At 34.3% G+C, this 20,311-nt stretch overlaps 3 protein-coding genes across 3 annotated transcripts; 2 read left to right on the top strand and 1 right to left on the bottom strand.

Moving 5' to 3' along the window:
• The first annotated feature begins 1,049 nt into the window (after window positions 1-1,049).
• LOC148772428 (uncharacterized) lies at window positions 1,050-2,677 on the top strand. The gene is made up of 2 exons (XM_088815036.1): window positions 1,050-1,059; window positions 2,283-2,677. The coding sequence occupies exons 1-2, from the start codon at window positions 1,050-1,052 to the stop codon at window positions 2,675-2,677; spliced, it is 405 nt and encodes a 134-aa protein (XP_088671162.1).
• A 7,940-nt stretch (window positions 2,678-10,617) lies between these two features.
• Window positions 10,618-13,444, bottom strand: PSRP2 (RNA-binding (RRM/RBD/RNP motifs) family protein). The gene is made up of 4 exons (XM_012994298.2): window positions 13,052-13,444; window positions 12,282-12,383; window positions 11,876-12,175; window positions 10,618-10,875 (listed from the first exon to the last, which is right to left on the bottom strand). Exons 1-4 carry the CDS (start codon window positions 13,361-13,363, stop codon window positions 10,837-10,839), a joined length of 753 nt encoding a protein of 250 aa, XP_012849752.2. The 5' UTR covers window positions 13,364-13,444; the 3' UTR covers window positions 10,618-10,836.
• Window positions 13,445-17,336: 3,892 nt separating this feature from the next.
• LOC105969393 (FT-interacting protein 3) lies at window positions 17,337-20,240 on the top strand. Its single transcript, XM_012994146.2, has 2 exons — window positions 17,337-17,384; window positions 17,604-20,240. The coding sequence occupies exon 2, from the start codon at window positions 17,632-17,634 to the stop codon at window positions 20,032-20,034; it is 2,403 nt and encodes an 800-aa protein (XP_012849600.2). The 5' UTR covers window positions 17,337-17,384; window positions 17,604-17,631; the 3' UTR covers window positions 20,035-20,240.
• Window positions 20,241-20,311: the final 71 nt, after the last annotated feature.

The following is a 20,311-nucleotide window of genomic DNA, read 5'->3' on the forward strand; positions in this document are numbered from 1 at the left end:
ATTTGATTACCATAGTTGAAGTAGATGAATTTTAAATGTATTTTAAAATATTATCATAAATATCAAATGAGCATTTGATAATCCAATTTTGATATTTAACATTGGAGTTGCTCTTAGTGAGTTGGATAGTAAAATGGAGACAATGTATAAAAACAAACAAAGAATATTATTGTTTTTAACCAATTAAAAAAACTTGGGTTGAATCGGTCAAGTTTGTGTCCCGACCTATTCCGATAAAATTGGAAAATAAGCCCAAATACTTATTTCATCTTGTTCAATTTTGACATGTAAAAATCACATATCAATTAATAAACAATAAACAATGGAGAAAAGAATTGTAACTGAAGTTTCATAGGCAGATTTCCTTCCCATAATGTTGGTACTAATCAATTAATACAACGATTCTTACAATATAGTATTTGGAGAGATAAGGATTCTTTGTATTAACAATGGAATAAAAAAATTATGTCACTGTGACCTATAAATTTAGAAGAAGCCTTCGGAAATAATACTCGTCAATTGCAGTTGCGTGAATAAAGAGAAATATTGCACTATACTATTATGGAGGCTAGAAAAATTTTCGCTCTTGTTTTCTTTTTAACATTTGTTTTCGCCACTGGTAAGTCTTTTTTTTGTCTTTGATTTGTTAGTTTTATTTTTGTAACGTTTTATTTTAATGGCCCATTAACCTTTGTATTAAATTTATTAATTGTGGGTAATTCAAATCATGGTATTAAGGTGATTTTATGGTAATTGATTTGTAACGGTGAAGGCAGTAAAAGACCATGATGGGTGGGATTTGTCTTCTGCCGTTACAAATCAATCGTGGCCCTCTTCTCTCGTCTATAAAAGAAATCCACAGCTCTTCTCCTCAACCATCAGACGCAATTGAGAATTCCATCACTTACAGAATACTAGTGAGTTGTGATATTAGAGAGATGGAGAGAAGAAGGTGTGTCTACGAATAAAGTTCTCACAAGGAGATTCGAAGGAGGCCTGGCTAGGCTCGGCTTGTAGATTGCTATCGTTCATCCTCTCTATCGAAACCCATGGCGAACGGTATGTCGATAATCTCTATTACGTGATTATATTCTTAAGATGAATTTGATTTCAAGATTCTGTGGTTAAAGTTTTCCGCATAAAATTAAATAAAAGTCTTTCAATTGGTATCAGAGCAGGGTTTTGAAATCGATTCATCTTAGAACTCAAATATGTTATATGTTAATTATACGATTTTTGATTTCATGAAATAAAATATTTAAGATGATTTTATTATTTTGAGGAACGATTCTCTTGCTCCGTGTTTCGTATGAATAAGAACATCTTGAGTGCTGTACTGATATTATAATAACAATATTTTGTTTTGATATTAAATAATAATATCTTGGTACATGTTGATTTTGATTGAATTTATATATGTGTGTACTGTATTCAAATACAGTGTGTGCGTGTGATTTGATACACACACGTTATTAAAAAAAAAAAAAAAAAAAATTCTGCATATCGTATGAATGGTCTGGATCCTTAGTATTACATGTCTAATGATTATTTTAATATTTTGCTATTATGTAATTATATAGTGCATATGATTAAATTAACATCTGCACCATACTGACATGCTTTGAGATTAATTGTAATCGGCATATATGATTATATAGTACACATGAAATTTTGTATATTTAACTGTATGATACAATATGTCAGTACTCATTTTGTATGTTTTTGATGGGTTTAATATAGTACATCATGTGATATGTGTGTAGTAAATACATGTTTGTGTATATTCGATGACTCAAATAAAATAATGAGAATATTATTAGTTTTATATTTATAAAATTTACTAATCTTGTAGTTGCTAAAGTGACCTAGATTAGTAAAATCTAATAAATATAAGAACTATATGAAAGTTTAATCATTTACATGATATTAAAGATTATAATATTCTCAAATTGCAGTCATAATTAAGAAATTGAGACTAGCTCAAAGGATAGTCGATTTTAATTAATTATGAACTGGGTAGGGTATCATAATTTGTATTACTTAGCAATTAGAATTGTTTACCTAAAGGTAACATGAATAATTGACGAGTGAGACAAATTATGTTAGACCCTACTTAGGTGTTATAAAAGATTATTTACACCAACATAGAGTGAACAATAGGTATGCTGTATTTCACCCAAAGGCGAACTTGTAGTGATATCGATAGTTCATCTTATTTGACTCAAGGTCTTATTTGAGCATCCTTTTATCTTTACCTTATATATTTGCTATATTTATTTCAGTTCCTATTCCCACTTCATTGTACTCGCATGCTTCTGGTATTAAGACTCTCAGTGGGTCAAATTTCTCCGAATGGTATGAACAAATTCAATTCACCTTGGGTGTTATGGATTTGGACCTAGCATTGCTTACTGAAAAACCTGGGGAAATAACGGATGCTAACAGTGAGGAAGAAGTTAGCCTAATTGAAGCCTGGACCAAGTCCAATAGGCTTAGTCTTATGCTTATTAGAATGACAGTTGCTAATAACATTAAGACTTCCCTTCCCGAGGTTGACAATGCTATGGAACTGTTAACGGCTATTAAAGAACGCTTTAAATCAGCGGACAAGTCGTTAGCAGGGACACTCATGGCTGAATTGACTACCATGAAATATGGTGGTGATAAGGGAATTTAGGAACACATCCTGAATATGACTGATAAGGCTGCCAAACTTGGAGCTCTTGGCATGAAAGTGGAAGAGTCCTTCCTTGTGCAATTTATCCTTAACTCACTTCCATCAAAGTTCGGCCCATTCAAAATCCACTATAATACTCAAAAAGATAAGTGGAATTTGAATGAGCTGACTAGTATGTGTATTCAAGAGGAAGTGAGATTAAAGCAAGAAGGAAATCACTTTGCATTGGCTGTAACTCATGGAAGTATGAAGAAGAAAGGGAAATTTGTGAAGAGTGGAAAGAAATTCGCACCAAACAAAAGATATGAACCTGGTGAAAGTAGTCAGGGTCATGGAAAGGCTTTTGTTGTCACCTGTTACTTTTGTAACAAGAAGGGACATGTAAAGAAGGATTGTGAGAAACGAAAGGCTTGGTTCGAAAAGAAAGGTATTCATCTTTCTTTTGTATGTTATGAATCAAATCTTATTGAAGTTCCTTCTTACACTTGGTGGCTTGATTCTGGTGCTACAACTCATATCACAAATTCATTACAGGGATTCCTTACAACTCGGAAACCGGAGGAAAGTGAAAAGTACATCTATATGGGGAACCGTCTCAAATCTAAAGTGGCGTTTGTTGGCACTTATCGCCTCATATTAGAGACGCGGGTCACAAGATGGATCTTGAAAACACTTTTTATGTACCTTCGTTTTCTAGGAATTTGGTTTCTTTGTCAAAACTGGATGTTTGTGGTTATTCAGCTTTAATTGGTTGTGGAAAACTAGTTTTATGTTTAATTCAATAATAATTGGTTCCGGTATTTTATGTGATAGTTTATATAAAATATCTTTGAATCATGAGTTTGAACAATCATTATTAACCACTCATTCGGAAGTTGGCGTAAAGCGAAGCCTAAATAACGAAAATTCTTCTATCTTGTGGCATAAACGATTGGGGCATATCTCCAAGGAAAGAATCGAAAGATTGGTAAAAACTGGAATTTTGGAAAATCTAGATTTTACTGATTTTCAAATGTGTGTGGATTGCATTAAGGGCAAGCAAACTAAACACAATAAAAGAGGTGCCACAAGAAGTAAAGAGCTTCTTGAGTTAATCCATACAGATATCTGCTCACTACCTATTCCATGTTTTAGTGGAGAAAAGTATTTTATCACCTTCATTGATGATCTATCTCGTTATGGTTATCTCTATCTAATTCATGAAAAATCTCAAGCCGTTGACATGCTTGAGGTGTTTGTTACGGAAGTCGAAAGACAATTAGATAGAAAAATTAAAGTTATACGATCAGATCGGGGTGGGGAATACTATGGTAGATATGATGAGTCGGGACAAAATCCTGGCCCATTTGCTAAATTCTTAGAAAAGCGTGGTATTTGTGCTCAATACACAATGCCTGGAACACCACAGCAGAATGGAGTTGCTGAACGTCGTAATCGTACTCTTATGGATATGGTTAGGAGTATGTTAAGTAATTCAACTGTACCCATTTCACTTTGGAATGAAGCCTTGAAAACCGCTATGTATATCTTAAATCGGGTTCCCAGTAAGGCAGTCCCAACAACTCCATACGAGTTGTGGACTGGTAGGAAACCTAGTTTAAGACATTTACATGTTTGGGGTTGTCCTGCAGAGGCTAGAATATACAATCCAAATGAAAAGAAATTGGATCCTAGAACAATTTCTGGATATTTTATTGGTTATCCACTAAAGTCAAAAGGGTACAGATTTTATTGTCCTAACCATACTACGAGGATAGTTGAAACTGGAAACGCCAAATTCTTAGAGAATGGTGAAGTTAGTGGGAATGTTGAATCAAGAAAGGTAGAACTTGAGGAAATTAGGGTGGATATTTTACCATCTTATTTCCCTCAAGATAAAGTTAATCTTCAACCTATACAGCAGGTTGAAACAAATGATTCGCCACTCCATTCACCACTTCATGAAGATGGCATCATTGGCAATATTGTAGAACCACCACAACCGGTAGCTTTGAGGAAATCTCAAAGGGAAAGGAAATCTGCCATATCCGATGATTATGTGGTGTATCTACAAGAATCTGATTTTGATATTGGTATTCAAAATGATCCAGTTTCATATTCACAAGCCATGAAAAGTAAAGATTCTAATAAATGGATTGATGCTATGAATGAAGAGTTGAAATCAATGGACTATAACGGTGTCTGGGATCTTGTCGAATTGCCTAAGAACAGTAAGAAAGTCGGTTGTAGATGGGTCTTTAAGACCAAACGTGACTCTAAAGGCAATATCGAAAGATTTAAAGCTAGACTAGTGGCCAAAGGTTTCACTCAAAAGGAAGGCATTGATTATAGAGAAACTTTCTCTCCTGTATCTAAGAAAGACTCTCTTAGAATCCATATGGCTCTTGTAGCTCATTATGATTTGGAGTTGCACCAAATGGACGTTAAAACCGCTTTTCTGAATGGGGATTTAGATGAAGATATCTATATGGACCAGCCTGAAGGATTTGCAAAACAAGGAAAGGAACACTTGGCTTGTAAATTAAAGAAATCCATATATGGACTTAAACAAGCTTCTAGACAATGGTATATAAAATTCAATGATACCATTACTTCCTTTGGATTTAAGGAAAACACTGTTGACCAGTGTATATATCTAAAGGTCAGTGGGAGCAAGTTTATATTTTTAGTCTTGTATGTGGATGATATTTTACTAGCAAGTAGTGATCTTGGTTTGCTTCACGAAACCAAGAATTATCTTTCCAAGAATTTTAAGATGGTTGATATGGGTGAGGCAAATTATGTTATTGGGATAGAGATCTTTAGAGATCGATCTCGTGGATTGTTAGGCTTGTCTCAGAAAGGATATATTAATCGAGTTCTTGAAAGATTTAATATGCAGTTTTGTTCAGCCATTAATGCTCCTATCACGAAAGGTGATAAATTAAATGAAAAGCAATGTCCAAAGAATGATTTGGAAAAGGAGAAAATGAAATTGATTCCATATGCATCAGCAGTTGGAAGTCTGATGTATGCACAGACTTGTACTAGACCAGATATTAGTTATGCAGTGGGAGTACTTGGTAGATATCAAAGTAATCCGGGAATAGATCATTGGAAAGCAGCAAAGAAGGTTATGAGGTATCTTCAAGGAACAAAGGATTACATGCTTACTTACAGAAGATCGGACCAATTAGAGGTTATTGGTTATTCAGACTCCGATTTTGCTGGTTGTGTAGATAGTAGAAAGTCCACATCGGGCTTTGTATTTCTACTAGCTGGTGGAGCAATCTCGTGGAAGAGTGTAAAGCAAAGTATTATTGCTTCTTCCACAATGGAGGCTGAGTTTGTAGCATGTTTTGAGGCCTCGAGTCATGCACTATGGTTGCGAAATTTTATCTTAGGGCTTAAGGCTGTTGACTCAATTGCTAAGCCATTGAAGATATATTGTGATAACACCGCAGCCGTTTTCTTCTCTAAGAATGGAAAGTATTCAAGTGGATCCAAGCACATGGATCTTAAGTACTTGGTTGTTAAAGAAAGAGTCCAGAAACAACAAGTGTCAATAGAAAATTTAAGTACAACTCTTATGGTTGCTGATCCATTAACCAAGGGATTGCCTATAAAGACATATGAGGAACATGTTATTAGAATGGGTCTTTTGAGCAATCCATGATTTAATGAGATATGATTATGTAATTGACACTTAATTTATTTAATGAATTGTTTCTGTTTTCCTGTTTCCAATTATGTGTGCACATATTATATTTGGAGTTAATTTGACAGGATTTGTCCTAACAAGACAAAATTAAAGGGGCTATTATGGATTAGAATAGTAAGGGTTATTAGTGGCGTGATACATAGAAGGGAATATGATGAATGAATCATATAACCGCTATGATTCACATTAATAACTCAAGCTAGTTCTAGTATTAAAGTACTCTATTTACCTATTATGGTAATCACCTTAATTTTATTTTAAAATCGTGATCACGTGTCAAATGTTTTGTATGAAGAACCCACCGAGTCAAATAATTTTTAAAAACTTATTTTTCTTAAACGGTTCAATGGGCCAAGTGGGAGAATGTTAGTTTTATTTTTGTAACGTTTTATTTTAATGGCCCATTAACCTTTGTATTAAATTTATTAATTGTGGGTAATTCAAATCATGGTATTAAGGTGATTTTATGGTAATTGATTTGTAACGGTGAAGGCAGTAAAAGACCATGATGGGTGGGATTTGTCTTCTGCCGTTACAAATCAATCGTGGCCCTCTTCTCTCGTCTATAAAAGAAATCCACAGCTCTTCTCCTCAACCATCAGACGCAATTGAGAATTCCATCACTTACAGAATACTAGTGAGTTGTGATATTAGAGAGATGGAGAGAAGAAGGTGTGTCTACGAATAAAGTTCTCACAAGGAGATTCGAAGGAGGCCTGGCTAGGCTCGGCTTGTAGATTGCTATCGTTCATCCTCTCTATCGAAACCCATGGCGAACGGTATGTCGATAATCTCTATTACGTGATTATATTCTTAAGATGAATTTGATTTCAAGATTATGTGGTTAAAGTTTTCCGCATAAAATTAAATAAAAGTCTTTCATGATTACCCTTATGGTACACACTAAATTTACATCTTAAATTTCCAGACACTTTCGTTCACATATTTACATGTTCAACAAATTTGGCGACGGTTTTTCTATGTTTGTCATGTTTGCAGCGGGTCAAAAACTATGTGGTATTCAACTTCCAATGAACTCTTGCACTGACGATGGCACTTGCCAGGCAAAGTGCATCCCGTTAGGTTACACAATTGGCTTTTGTTACATAGGAGGACCCGTACCCCGAGTTTGTACTTGTCAAAGACCTTGCTAGTCATCTCAATTGGCTTTTCATCTCTCGTATGGTTTGCAAGCTATTATACGAGAGTGTAGGTTTACCCAGTGCACCTATATGGTTGGCTGCGGGTTCCTGCATTACCAAAAAAAAAAAAAAAAAAAAAAAAAAAAAAAAAAAAAAAAAAAAAGACCTTGCTAGTCAATTAACATGTTTTTTCTAATTGATTTTCCAATGTATGCGCAGTATTTTCGTAAACCATTATGTGAGGGAAGTTTGAATAAAATGAAATAATATTTATCTTGTTTTGAATTGAATTAAGTATTATTTTTATTTTGCACATCGTTGTAACTTTTACTAACATCTGTTGTCAATTAAGCAAGATAAACCATGATAAAATCATTTTGGTGGGTCGATCCATAAAATAATAGGTTAATCAAACATCAAACTAAATTTTACTATTTAATTAATCTTGATTGGATTTCTCAACCAAACGAGACTTTATTATACTTCATTCAAATATTAACCTTATAATTCAATTTGCTCTAGTTTAGAGAAAAGGAAAAATACAAACAAACACGTTTTTCAAGTTGGAATTTAATTACTATTGCAAAACTAATTAATATTAAATTCTTGGAACACGTGGTAAGAAGTGACCCGAATCAGTGCTAGAAGCAATGACAAAAAATGAAAGGATGAATTGTAATTGCAGTTTCATAGTTGGGCCCCTGCGTTTTGTTTTTTTTATAATTTGGGTCCCCGCACTTTTTTTATAATTTAGGCCCTCGCATATTTTTTTGATAATTTGGGCCCCCGCATAATAAGCCCATTAAGATTTGATCAAGTTTACTATTATTATTAGCCTAAACTAAATAACGAGATTTGCTTCCTATGATTTTTGTACTAATCAATCAATAAAACGATTCTTACAAAATAAATATTAGGAATTAATATTAAATATAGAGTAAACAAATTATGTTGTTATGAACCTAGAAATTAAGAAACCTTTGGAAATGATTCTCATCAATCGTAGGGTGAACAAAGATAAACATTACATTATATATAATATAATGGAGGCTAGAAAAATTTTCGCCTTCGTTTTCTTTTTGGTATTTGTTTCCACCGCTAGTAAGTTATTTTTCTCTTCGTTGGAACACTCTAATTTCACATCTTAAATTTACTGACACATACTCACATACAGAGATATCTTATATCTAAAAGAGAGAAATGTTGGGCAACCCTAAAAAACTTTAATGGTATTTCAGTAATTAATTATTTTTAGTATTTTTTCTCTACTAATTTCTAAATATATTTTTTAACAATTGTCAAAATTGAAACTAAATCGTGAAAAATCCTATCCTAATTGTACTTCTATAATTATTTATTTTTTGATATTTTTTTCTACTAATTTTCTTATTATAATTTTCAACAAGTATCAATCTCCTATTTTTCATCAATATTTCTCAACTCTTAAAAGATAAAGATAGATATTTGATCTGTTAAATATTAATCTATATATTTGGATTATAAATATTAATATGTAAGATTTTAAAAAACTAAAATTATATAGAATATGAATAATACATTATTAAATTTTACTATGTTAGTGATATTTTTTATTAGGTATTAAATTGATTTTTTTTCACTTTTGAAATTATATCACGTGCATCGCACGGGAAAAAAACGCTAGTATGTATATACATAAAATAGTGTTCAAAAGGAGTAGTTAGTTATTAATTATCATAAAAATCCCCAAAATCTGTTGTTTTTATATTTTTTCGTTTTTTATAAATTTCGTGACATTATTTTGTATCTTGGGTGTTCTGTAGGGGAAGTCATGGGTCAACCACAGTGTGTAAACATGGCCACGGGCCGGGTTTCCCCGGACCAACCCGACGATCGCCCCAACCCGCCCCATTGACCCGGACCCGCCAATATATGAGTTGGTTTCGGGTCCCCAATTTCAGGACCCGTGACCCGACGGGTCTACCCTTACGATCCAGAGTTTAATTAAATTATTAATAAATAATTCTAAAATTGCATTTAAGGAACAATAAATAATACTAAATTGCACTTTTAATTCAGTGGAAAATTAGAATGTCATTCAGACACATTTTGATGTCTGACCCATGATAAGTTTCTTCAGGCCCAAATTGATTATATGGGCTCAACCCAGGCTATTGTTATGATTTTGGATTAAAATAAAAAAAAAAAATGGGTGAAATTATTTACGTGGAGAGAAAATATCCATTTTGGAACAATCATTTTCAATCCGAAATTTTAAATTCCGACTTTTGACTTCTTCTAAAATTATTTGGATTGGGATTGAAATATATATAAGATTCCGATTTACAATTTGATTAAAGTTTCGAAAATAATTCCAAACATTCCGATTTACAATTTGATTAAAGTTTCGAAAATAATTCCAAACATTCCGATTTTGTTTTCCGAATATTACACTTAGAAAAACCAATATTATTATGTACTTTTTTCATTTTTAATAAATTTCGTGACATTATTTTTTTTATGTTGGGTATTTTGTTGGGAAAGTTATGGGCCAACCAAGTTGTGGACAACGTGTTTGTGAAAAACCTTGCTAGTCAATTAAAATATCTGGACTTTTGAATAAAATGGAATAATATATTTTTTTGAATTGAATAAATATCGTTGTATCTATTTTGCATACCATGTGGGTGTTAATTTTTGTTTAACCATATTGTAAGATTTCCATAACTTGCAAAAAACCAATAAAAAAAATTAAAATTATATAATACCAAATGAAAGCAGTTATTTTGCACATTGTGTACTGTTAATTGATTTGTTCGATGCTACACCCGGTGAAAAACACCGGGTGGGTCTTCTGCTGCCACGTGTCTCTTTTTTATATTTTATAATAGATTCCCCGCTAGGGTTTACCTTTAGGGGTTTTAGAAAAATAAAAAAAAGAACACGTGGCAGCAGAAGACCCACCCGGTGTTTTTCACCGGGTGTAGCATCGAAGGAACCCTGTTAATTCTTGGTTAATTGCAAATCATTAATCGAAATTCTACATTTTGAATCCATGTCCTTATTTCTAAAAGCAAGCATAAGGCTAAAATCAATAAAAAAGAGTGGGAAATAAAAATAAAAAAATAAAATAAAACAAAACACAGCACAAGTGTAATAAAAGCAATTTTATAGATTTGTACTAGGAAAAATAAATTAAAATTACATGAATCTCAGTGAGTTATAAACGTGTAATACACCGATCTATTAAATGCAACTAAGACATGACCTTCAAAACTTGTTAGGATTTCCAGTTCCACTTTGTTCACCGGAATTCAAATAAAGCGTCTTACTTTATTCTACGCCTTATTAACACGAATCTTCTGGCCCTCGAGCACCTGCAAAGCACATTTTACAACGCAATCAACAAACATGTGTCTTTCATTGATTACGAACACAGTACTAACATTTTTAACTTGTTAGTGCGTGCGTGAATGTATGATTGCATGCATGTATGTATCTATGCATTCATGCATGTAATCATCTTTTTTCTCTATTTCTACTGACTAAGCTTTCTCATAAGGCTTCGTTTGGATTGATGGATTTGAAACTACGGGTTTCAAATCAATTAAGCTTGTTTGGATAACCTTGTGATTTACTCCTATTTCGAGCAATCTTTTTAGTCATTGGTGGATTTCAAATTATTGCATTCAAATGCAATTCAGTTAAACAGTTCGATTTTGGGGAACATTTTGGCAAGAAGTAAGATAGAACTAAAACTCAATTTGAGTGTGTAAAGGGTTGAAACCGGACGGATCGGATCGGATCGGAATTAGCATTTTCTTAAAAATTCCATTTCTTTTAAGAAGTGGAAAACTAATTCCAATTCGATAGCAAAAGCAAAAAAAAAACGGAAAATAGAATTTCAGAAATTGAAATGAAAAAACTTGTTCAAAAAACCAAAATTTTCAGATCGGATTCGACAGATTTTCGGGAATATTATCAGAAATCAAAATTGGATCCCAAACCGGAATAACAGTATGTATTCCAATTCCGTTCCAAAAAAAAGGAATTGGAATCGGAACTTTCGAAATTCGGAATGAAAAATATTGTTCCATAATCGGAAAATTTCAAATCGAAAAAGGCGAAATTCAGAATTTACGACCCAACTTCTACCCCTAGATGTGTAAATGTGCTATTAGAAACCAAATGTGGATAGAGCATAAGAATAGCATGAAAGTTACGCACATGTCGAAATTGAAAAGACAACTATGATCAATAATAACAAAAACGCCACTCATGCAAAAAAACGTCAATAAATCTCCATATCGTAAATATATCATAATACCCCATTCGAAGAAACAATGAAAACTGAGAGTTCAAAAGTAGGAAACTTACGGCATTATTTAGAGACGATATGGCAGCTTCCACATCCTCTTCCGAAGAAAACGTAACAAAGCCATAACCGGTCGATTTTGACGTACCAGGAACACGAGATACCCTTGCACCGAGAGCTTTTCCCTTTTCTGCAAAGAAGTTTTTAAGGATGTCGGTAGTTACAGTCTTTGCAAGGTTTCCCACGTAAACCTTGTACGGACTGTCCACAAATTGCGAATCATCGGCTTGAACTGGCAAATCTGACGACCCAACCAACGGCTTTTCCGTTACATTTACTTTGATTTCACGTCCTCCAATTTCCTGGTCAAGATTTAAAAAAAATATATAATAATAAATAAAAAAATATCCAATCCTCAATAACTTCATTATCTTAAAAAAATTTCAAGAAATCAATCATTTTACTTACTGTGCCATTTAGCTTTTCGACAATTGCATTTGCGTCCTCGACGGTTTTTGTGGTGACGAAAGCAAAACGTCTGCTCCTTCCAGAGTACTTATCATACATAACCTATAAAAAAAACACTCTAAAAAGCTCATAATTCTGCAAGATTAGCATTCGAGCCAAATATATTCCCATGTATCAAAACCGAGCAATAAAAGAAGCTTCGACTCTCTTTAAACCAACGCCTCAAACTTAACATTGCTAAGCATGAACCTAAACACTACTTTAGCTAGACTAATTAAACTTCCAGAAAGTTAACATAGGTGGTGTTTTGCAAAAGCTTTTGGAAATAGATTATGAGTTTTTTTCTGCACATAATTTTCCCTCTACTTTTTCTATTTAAGTTGATTTTCCCGTATATTTGCAAACACTCTCAACTTTTAGAAATAAGCAGTTAAACCCAACTTAACCCACAATCTATAACTTATGCTTTTAAATAAGCTTTTGCAAACCACCACCATAGTAGCGAAGAGGACTACGGCAAAATCTAAGATCAATGCGACCCCGTTAAAGAACAATATCATCATATCATATAAAATCAACTTACATTTCCAAATTAAAAATAAATAAATAAAATATGCTTAGTGAAGTTTTTCACATATTTGTACATATAATTCATATCCCCCGCCAAGTAAAAAAAAAACAAATCAATTAACGGATAAAACCTCATCTACACTAACAAAAAAATCAGTAAAAAAAAAAAGAAAAATTAACAGTGGGGAAAAAACAACAACCTCGGCCTTCTCGACGGCGCCGTGCTCTTCGGCGATTTTCTGGAGCTCGTCGTTGGTGACGGTGCGGGGAATGTTGCCGATGTACACTCTTCTAGCGGCGGCGGAGGAAGGGTCCGCCGTGACTTGTGTTGCGTCCTCGGCGACGGCGTTGAGCCTGCTGGGGTTTGACGAGCGGGCGAATCTCAGAGGAGCGAATTGAGGTTTGTGGGGGTGGAGGTGGAGGTTTGGGAGATGAGTTTTGAAGAGTTTATTAGGGTTTTGCAGGAAATTTGGGGAAATTAGAGACGATGATGAAGATGTAAATGCGGCCATCTCTGCTTCCAATGTGAAGGTTTTTTCTGTAAAGGGGGGTTGAGAATGTGGAGAAGATGATAAGAGAGGGAACTGTGTCTAGTCTAATGGTTTATCTCTTAATTTTTTTATTTATTTTTTTTTTTGGGCAAATTTCATTTTTCACCCTTGGACTTTGGTTCGGTATCACTTTAACCCCTCTACTCTTGATTGCATCGATTTACCCCTGCACTTGAAAATTTGTCAAAATGTGGCCCTTGTTGTTAGTTGTTTGACATTTGACCTTAACACCGTTTGGTCTAAGCTCTGAAATTACAAAAATGCCTCCCCTTCCAATTTAAATAATTACTAAAAAAATTAAAAATCAAGACACTGAGAAAGCATAGTTCACGACGGCAACCACAATCTATTTTTTTTTTATAATTATTTAAACTGGAGGAGTGGTTTTTTGTAATTTTCAGACCTTAGACCGAACAGTGTTAAGGTTAAAAGTCTAAAAATTAACGGCGAGGGCTATATTGAGTTAATTTTCTAAGTACAGGGGGCAAGTTGATGCAATCGAAAGTAGAAGGGCAAAAGTGATATTAAGTCAAAGTACAAGGCAAAAAATGGAATTTATTCTTTTTTTAATATAAAAAGCGATTTTCTTTTCCTTTTTTTATTTTTTTAATAAGCATTGACATGCTCACGAGCTTATCTTTATTAATTACTATTACACTTTTCCTCTTAAATTAAATATATTTTGTGCTATTTCCATTTTTTTTTTACTTTTTTAAAGTTTAAATTGTGTTGGTGATGAGAAATTTGGCAGAGAAATTATAAGTTTTATAAGTGTTGTTTAAAGTTGACGCGTGTTAATTAAAAAAGTTATAAATCTTGATTTTAAGCGAAAAAATTCGGAATAGATAATTGAGAATGCTGAAATTTTATGTTACGAGTGGAGATAATGTGAGATTAGAAATATGTTCGTTGCTCGATAAAACAATAGAAATACTATGTGACACGTTGGGATTTTTCAATGATTGTGCTCAAATCAGAAACCGAAAATCGAAGTAAACTTGATAGCAGGGTCAGGCCTGGAGTGGGGCTCTGGCGCTCAAAACAGAAATCGAAAATCGAAATAGACTTGATAGCAGGGCCGGCTATGGGGTAGGGCGAGCAGGGCTCACGCCCAGGTCCCATTTCTAGTAGGGGCTCGAAAAACAGATTTTTTTCATATAGATTATATATATTTTTAATGTTACTTATTTGATTCTATATACATTTAATTACTATCATGTAGAATTAATCAAAAAATAATTAAATTTATTAGCTGAATAGTATTTATAATAAAAAAAATCATTTATTAATAATAGAATTGAAATATTATTGAATATAAAATAAATATGAGATTATCATACAAAAGAATTACTAAATATTTTTTTCTCAAAATTAAAATTTAAAATAATTAGCAACATAGTTATAGCATATGATATTAAAATATTTATTTTTATTTTATCAATAGAATAAATATAGTTTTATGAATATGTTTTTTTAAATTAAATCAAGAGTAAGTAGCACTTAACTCCCTTGTGGTATGAAATTAGGCACATAAACCCCTTGTGGTTTGCACATTTTACACATGACTCTCTCTCTTATGGTATAAAATTAACCACATAACCCCCTTGTAGCTTTGACATTTTGCATATAACCCCCTTATGGTATGAAATTAGGCACATAACCTCCTTGAATAGAAAACTGAAAAAGACTAAATTAGCCCTAAAGTTTAGCAAAATTACAACCATACCAACTGTTCGTTGGTTACTCTATCAAGTCAAAATTTCTTTTTTAAATTTAAAAATAACTTTTCTATAAAATGAAAAGTTTAATGTACTTTTTTTGTAAAATGAGAAATATAATATATTATTGTTTTTTTTTTTAATTTTACAACACAAAATGTATATAATACTATTTATTGTACGATTGACAATTTATTCAATTTTAGAAACCAATTTGAAATCTCATATGCTACAAATCAAATATAAAATGATTAAATTCGATATAAAATTATGAACTATCAATTTCTTTGTCCAATTACAATTCGATAAAATAATTCTATACATACTTCAAAGCTTTAATATTATTATTAATTATGATTATTATTTACTATTTTCTATTAAAAAAAAAATTATATTATAGCTGTTATCGAATTTTATTTTTATAAGAACAAAGTTTTTATTCTTTAGGGGTAATTTAGGTTTTTCCAGATTTCTATTCAAGGGGGTTATGTGCCTAATTTCATACCATAAGGGGGTCATGTGCAAAATGTCAAAACCACAAGAGAGTTATGTGTCTAATGTCATACCATAAGGGGTTATGTGAAAAATATCAAAACCACAAGGGGGTTATGTGTCTAATTTCATACTACAAGGGGTCATGTGCAAAATGTTAAAACCAAAAGGGAGTTAAGTGCTATTTACTCTTAAATGAATTATTATATACTTTTCTAATTTTTTTTCTTAAAGAAATAAATTATAATCCAAATATGCAATATATTTATTCTATAATGAGGCTTATATTAATAAATCTTTATCCACATTAAAATATTCGGAGAAAAAAAACCGGGGGCCTGCTTTATAGGCCGTAAACTTTATATTTTTAATTGAGAATTATGGATTTGCTTTGATTTTGATGGGCCTAGTTAAGCTTTTATAGAGGGGATTTTATTTAGATTTATGGCCCAAACTTTATTTATCCTTTCATCTTAAAACCCATATATTTGATTCGTTCTTATATCAGTTTAGTTGTTAATGCATGTTTTGCATGCACGCATGCCGTGCTATAAAGCTTAGGTCATGTGTATTATCAACGAATTATATAATATACTAAATTAAAGTTTTTATTCTGTATTTATTTTCTAATAGTGCATTTAATTTGATTTTACTAGTATTCATTGATCAATTTGTATTGGGTCACTGAATATTATATTTCAAAATAAATCAATAAAAAGTCCAAAAATATTCTATGGTATAATGGGATTCCCACTCGGTATAACAATTTAATTAATTAAAAAAAATCACCTATAGTAGTTTCTAATAAAATGAGAATTATTTTTAATAAAAAATAGATGAAAGTATTTAGTTCCATTAATTAACAGGGAACCAAAACTGCAGTGCAGTGCAGTACGTCGTATACTGTATACACACAGCCTATATATACATCCTAGGTTAGGAAAGTGACCCTCTCTCTTTTGCTTTCTTGCTACCAAAGAAATGCTAATAATAATTAATATTCTTTGATAATTGCAAGAACTACCAAAAAAAAAAAAAAATTTACTAAAGAATAAAATGGATTCGGATTATTATTATTATTATTATTATTATTATTATTATTATTATTATTATTATTATTATTATTATTATTATTATTATTATTATTATTATTATTATTATTATTATTATTATTATTATTATTATTATTATTATTGTTTAGGTAAATTACAACTACCCCTGAAGTATGGTCAAATTACGAAAAAAATCATCATGTTTTGAAAAATTACAACCACTCCTTCAACTATAAATCTTCTTATACGTCCACCCTTGTGGTGTCAAATTTAGTGGAATCTTCTAGATTATATCGAATATTCTCAATTTCTACCAGTTTTATCCCATTCAAACTCTACATTTTGAAGCAAGATGATCATAAGATGTGTCTTTTTGCTTGTATATATATCAGACTATGATGCATCAGAAACTGCATTTTTGCACAAAACGAATACAAACTAGAGAACATCACACGGAACGTAGAAGATTATGTTGAATTTGACACTATAAGGATGGATGCTTAAAAAAATTCAAAGTTTCGAGAATTAATTGTAATTATCCAAACAAAGGGAGTTTTTTCCTAATTTGACGGGGTGGGTGTAATTTACCTTTATTATTTAGCCCTATCAAATATATATATATATATATATATATATATATATATATATATAATTATAAGTTATAGATACTACATTGGCGTCTGTATTTACTGGGAAGGATCACCGTTACCAAAATTGTAGGTAAAAACGTAATTACGTAACGGCTCATTTTAGCCTCTTCGTATATCCATCCCCATTTTTTCAGGCGCTCTTCAAATTATTAATTATTAATTATTTTTTGAAACAACAAAATTTTTCACGAATCAGAAAATGATTTGTTTGCGATAGATAGTCTTTTGCCACAGAACACAACATTTTGCAGTAACACTCACTCTGCAACCCTTTGTTTTTTTTTTCCAGGTTTTCTCCATTCTCCTGTTAACCGAGGATGGCAAACCCGAATCGAAACCAAAATCAAAACCAGAATCAAAACCAGAATCAAAACCAGAACCAAAACAGGAATCAGAATCAGAATTCCAACGCAAATGCAACGCCGGAGGAGGATTTCAACCTGCGGGAGACGCGGCCGAGCCTCGGCGGAGGGAGGTTCTCCGGCAACGATCGCGTCGGCACCGCCTTCGACCTGGTGGAGCAGATGGACTATCTATACGTCCGCGTGGTGAAGGCGAAGGAATTGCCCGCCGCCGCCGACCCCTTCGTCGAACTAAAGCTTGGAGGGTTTACTTCCACCACCAGGCATTTCGAGAAAACCCCCACCCCTGAGTGGAATCAGGTTTTCTCAATCCTTAAGGATCGGATTCAGGCCCCGTTCATCGAGATTTCTGTGAAAGACAAGGCCAGAAACGGCGACAATTTGATCGGGTTAACGGTCTTCGACGCCGTCGATGTCCCGAGAAGGGTTCCGCCGGACAGCCCCTTGGCCCCCGAATGGTACAGATTGGAGAATCGGAGAGGGGAAAGAGTCGCCGGAGAGTTAATGTTCGCCATCTGGATGGGAACTCAGGCCGACGAAGCTTTCCCCGAAGCCTGGCATTTGGACGCCACCGCCATTAACGGCGACGGTATCGCCAGTATCAGGTCAAAGGTGTATCTATCCCCACGCCTCTGGTACCTCAGAGTCAACGTAATCGAGGCCCAGGAACTACAGCTCGGCGACCGAAACAGGCAGCAGCCGGATATTTTCGTGAGGGGAGCACACGGGAATATGATGTTGAGGACCAGAATTTCTCAGAGCAAAAATATCAACCCACTTTGGAATGAAGATTTGATGTTTACTGTTTCGGAGCCGTTCGACGAGCAGTTGGTTTTGTGTTTGGTGGAGAAAATCGGACCGAAAAAGGAAGACGAATTGGGGCAGTGTTCGATCCCGTTGCACGGTGTGGAGAAGCGGTTGGATTTCAAACCCCCGTTAAGCAGGTGGTACAATCTCGAGAAGCACACGGTTTCTGAAAACGGGCAGAGGAATGTGAATAAACTGAACAGCAGGGTTCACTTGAGGATCAGTTTGGATGGTGGCTATCACGTGCTCGACGAATTAACTCACTACAGCAGCGATTTAAGGCCGACCGCTAGGCAGCTTTGGAAGCCTGCGATTGGTGTGTTAGAGCTGGGAATCTTAAATGCTCAAAATCTCACAGCGATGAAGACGAAAGACGGGAGAGGATTCACCGATGCTTACTGCGTGGCGAAATACGGGCAGAAATGGATTCGGACAAGAACAATCCTCAACAGCTTCAATCCTAAATGGAACGAGCAATACACGTGGGAAGTTTTCGATCCTTGTACTGTAGTAACAGTAGGTGTGTTCGACAACTGCCATCTCCAAGGAGTGAATGGAAACGCAAAGGATTCAAGAATCGGGAAAGTGAGGATTCGACTCTCCACACTCGAGACTGGGCGAGTTTACACGCATAGTTATCCGCTCACAGTGCTGTCACCCACTGGTGTCAAGAAAATGGGCGAAATCCAATTGGCTGTCAGATTCTCGTGCGCGTCTCTTTTCAACATCTTGATGATGTACGCTCAGCCCCTTCTGCCGAATCTTCACTACCAACACCCGCTAAGCTGCCACCAGATCGAGAGCCTGAGGAACCAAGCTACTCAGATAGTCTCCACAAGGCTGAGCAGGGCTGAGCCGCCGCTGAGGAAAGAAGTCGTCGAGTTCATGCTCGACGTGGGGTCCAACATGTGGAGCGTACGAAGAAGCAAAGCCAATCATTACAGAATGGCCGGAACGTTGTCCGTGGTTGTCAAATGCGTCAAGTGGTTCGACCAAATATGCAGTTGGACGAACCCTTTCGTTACAGTCTTGGTCCACATTGCGTTCCTCGCATACATATGCTTCCCATGGATGATATTGAGCACCGTGTTTCTGTTCCTTTTCTTGATCGGTATTTGGAATTATCGAGGCAGGCCAAGACACCCGCCCCACATGGACGTGAGATTGTCTCAAGCAGACAACGCACTGAACGACGAATTGGATGAGGAGTTCGACACTTTTCCGACTTCCCAAAAGCAAATCGATGTGGTGAAGATGAGATACGATAGGCTTAGAGCGATCGCTTCGAGGGTACAGACGGTTTTCGGCGACATAGCTACTCAAGGGGAGAGGCTGTACAATCTGCTGAGCTGGAGGGACCCACGGGCAACGGCTCTTTTTCTCGTGTTCTGCTTCGTTGCTTGTGTGGTTTTGTATGTGACTCCGATGAAAATTGTGTGCGCTGTTGCGGGGTTTTACGCGATGAGGCATCCCAGGTTTCGGAATCCGGTTCCTTCGCTTGCTCTTAGCTTCATGAGGAGACTGCCTGCCAGAACTGACAGCTTGTTATGATACCATGATATATGCTTTTCTTGGTCCTGTTTTTTTTTTTTCTTCTTGAAAATCATTAGTTTATTAAATGTTTTTTGCGTATGGGTTTTTTGGCTGATTTGGGGTGGTAAGAGTTTTGAGGTTGTCTGGATTCTTGAATATAGTGGCTGTTACTTTTGTTTGCTTAAGATTATTAATCACTGCAAATTAAAAATGCCTTTTACAAATTTTATTTTATTTTATTTTATTATTATTATTATTATTATTATTATTATTATTATCATTATTTTTTCAAAAT

The sequence above is a fragment of the Erythranthe guttata genome, chromosome 2 (genome assembly GCF_056151865.1).
Source record: "Erythranthe guttata isolate IM_541 chromosome 2, IM_541, whole genome shotgun sequence".
NCBI lineage: Eukaryota > Viridiplantae > Streptophyta > Magnoliopsida > Lamiales > Phrymaceae > Erythranthe > Erythranthe guttata.

Coding starts and splice junctions, on each gene's coding strand:
- LOC105969393 (XM_012994146.2), top strand. CDS start 17,632: ATGGCAAACCCGAATCGAAACCAAAATCAAAACCAGAATCAAAACCAG.
- PSRP2 (XM_012994298.2), bottom strand. CDS start 13,363: ATGGCCGCATTTACATCTTCATCATCGTCTCTAATTTCCCCAAATTTC. Junction 12,384..13,051: donor GCGCCGTCGAGAAGGCCGAG/GTTGTTGTTTTT, acceptor TTTTTTTTATAG/GTTATGTATGATAAGTACTC. Junction 12,176..12,281: donor TCGAAAAGCTAAATGGCACA/GTAAGTAAAATG, acceptor AATCTTGACCAG/GAAATTGGAGGACGTGAAAT.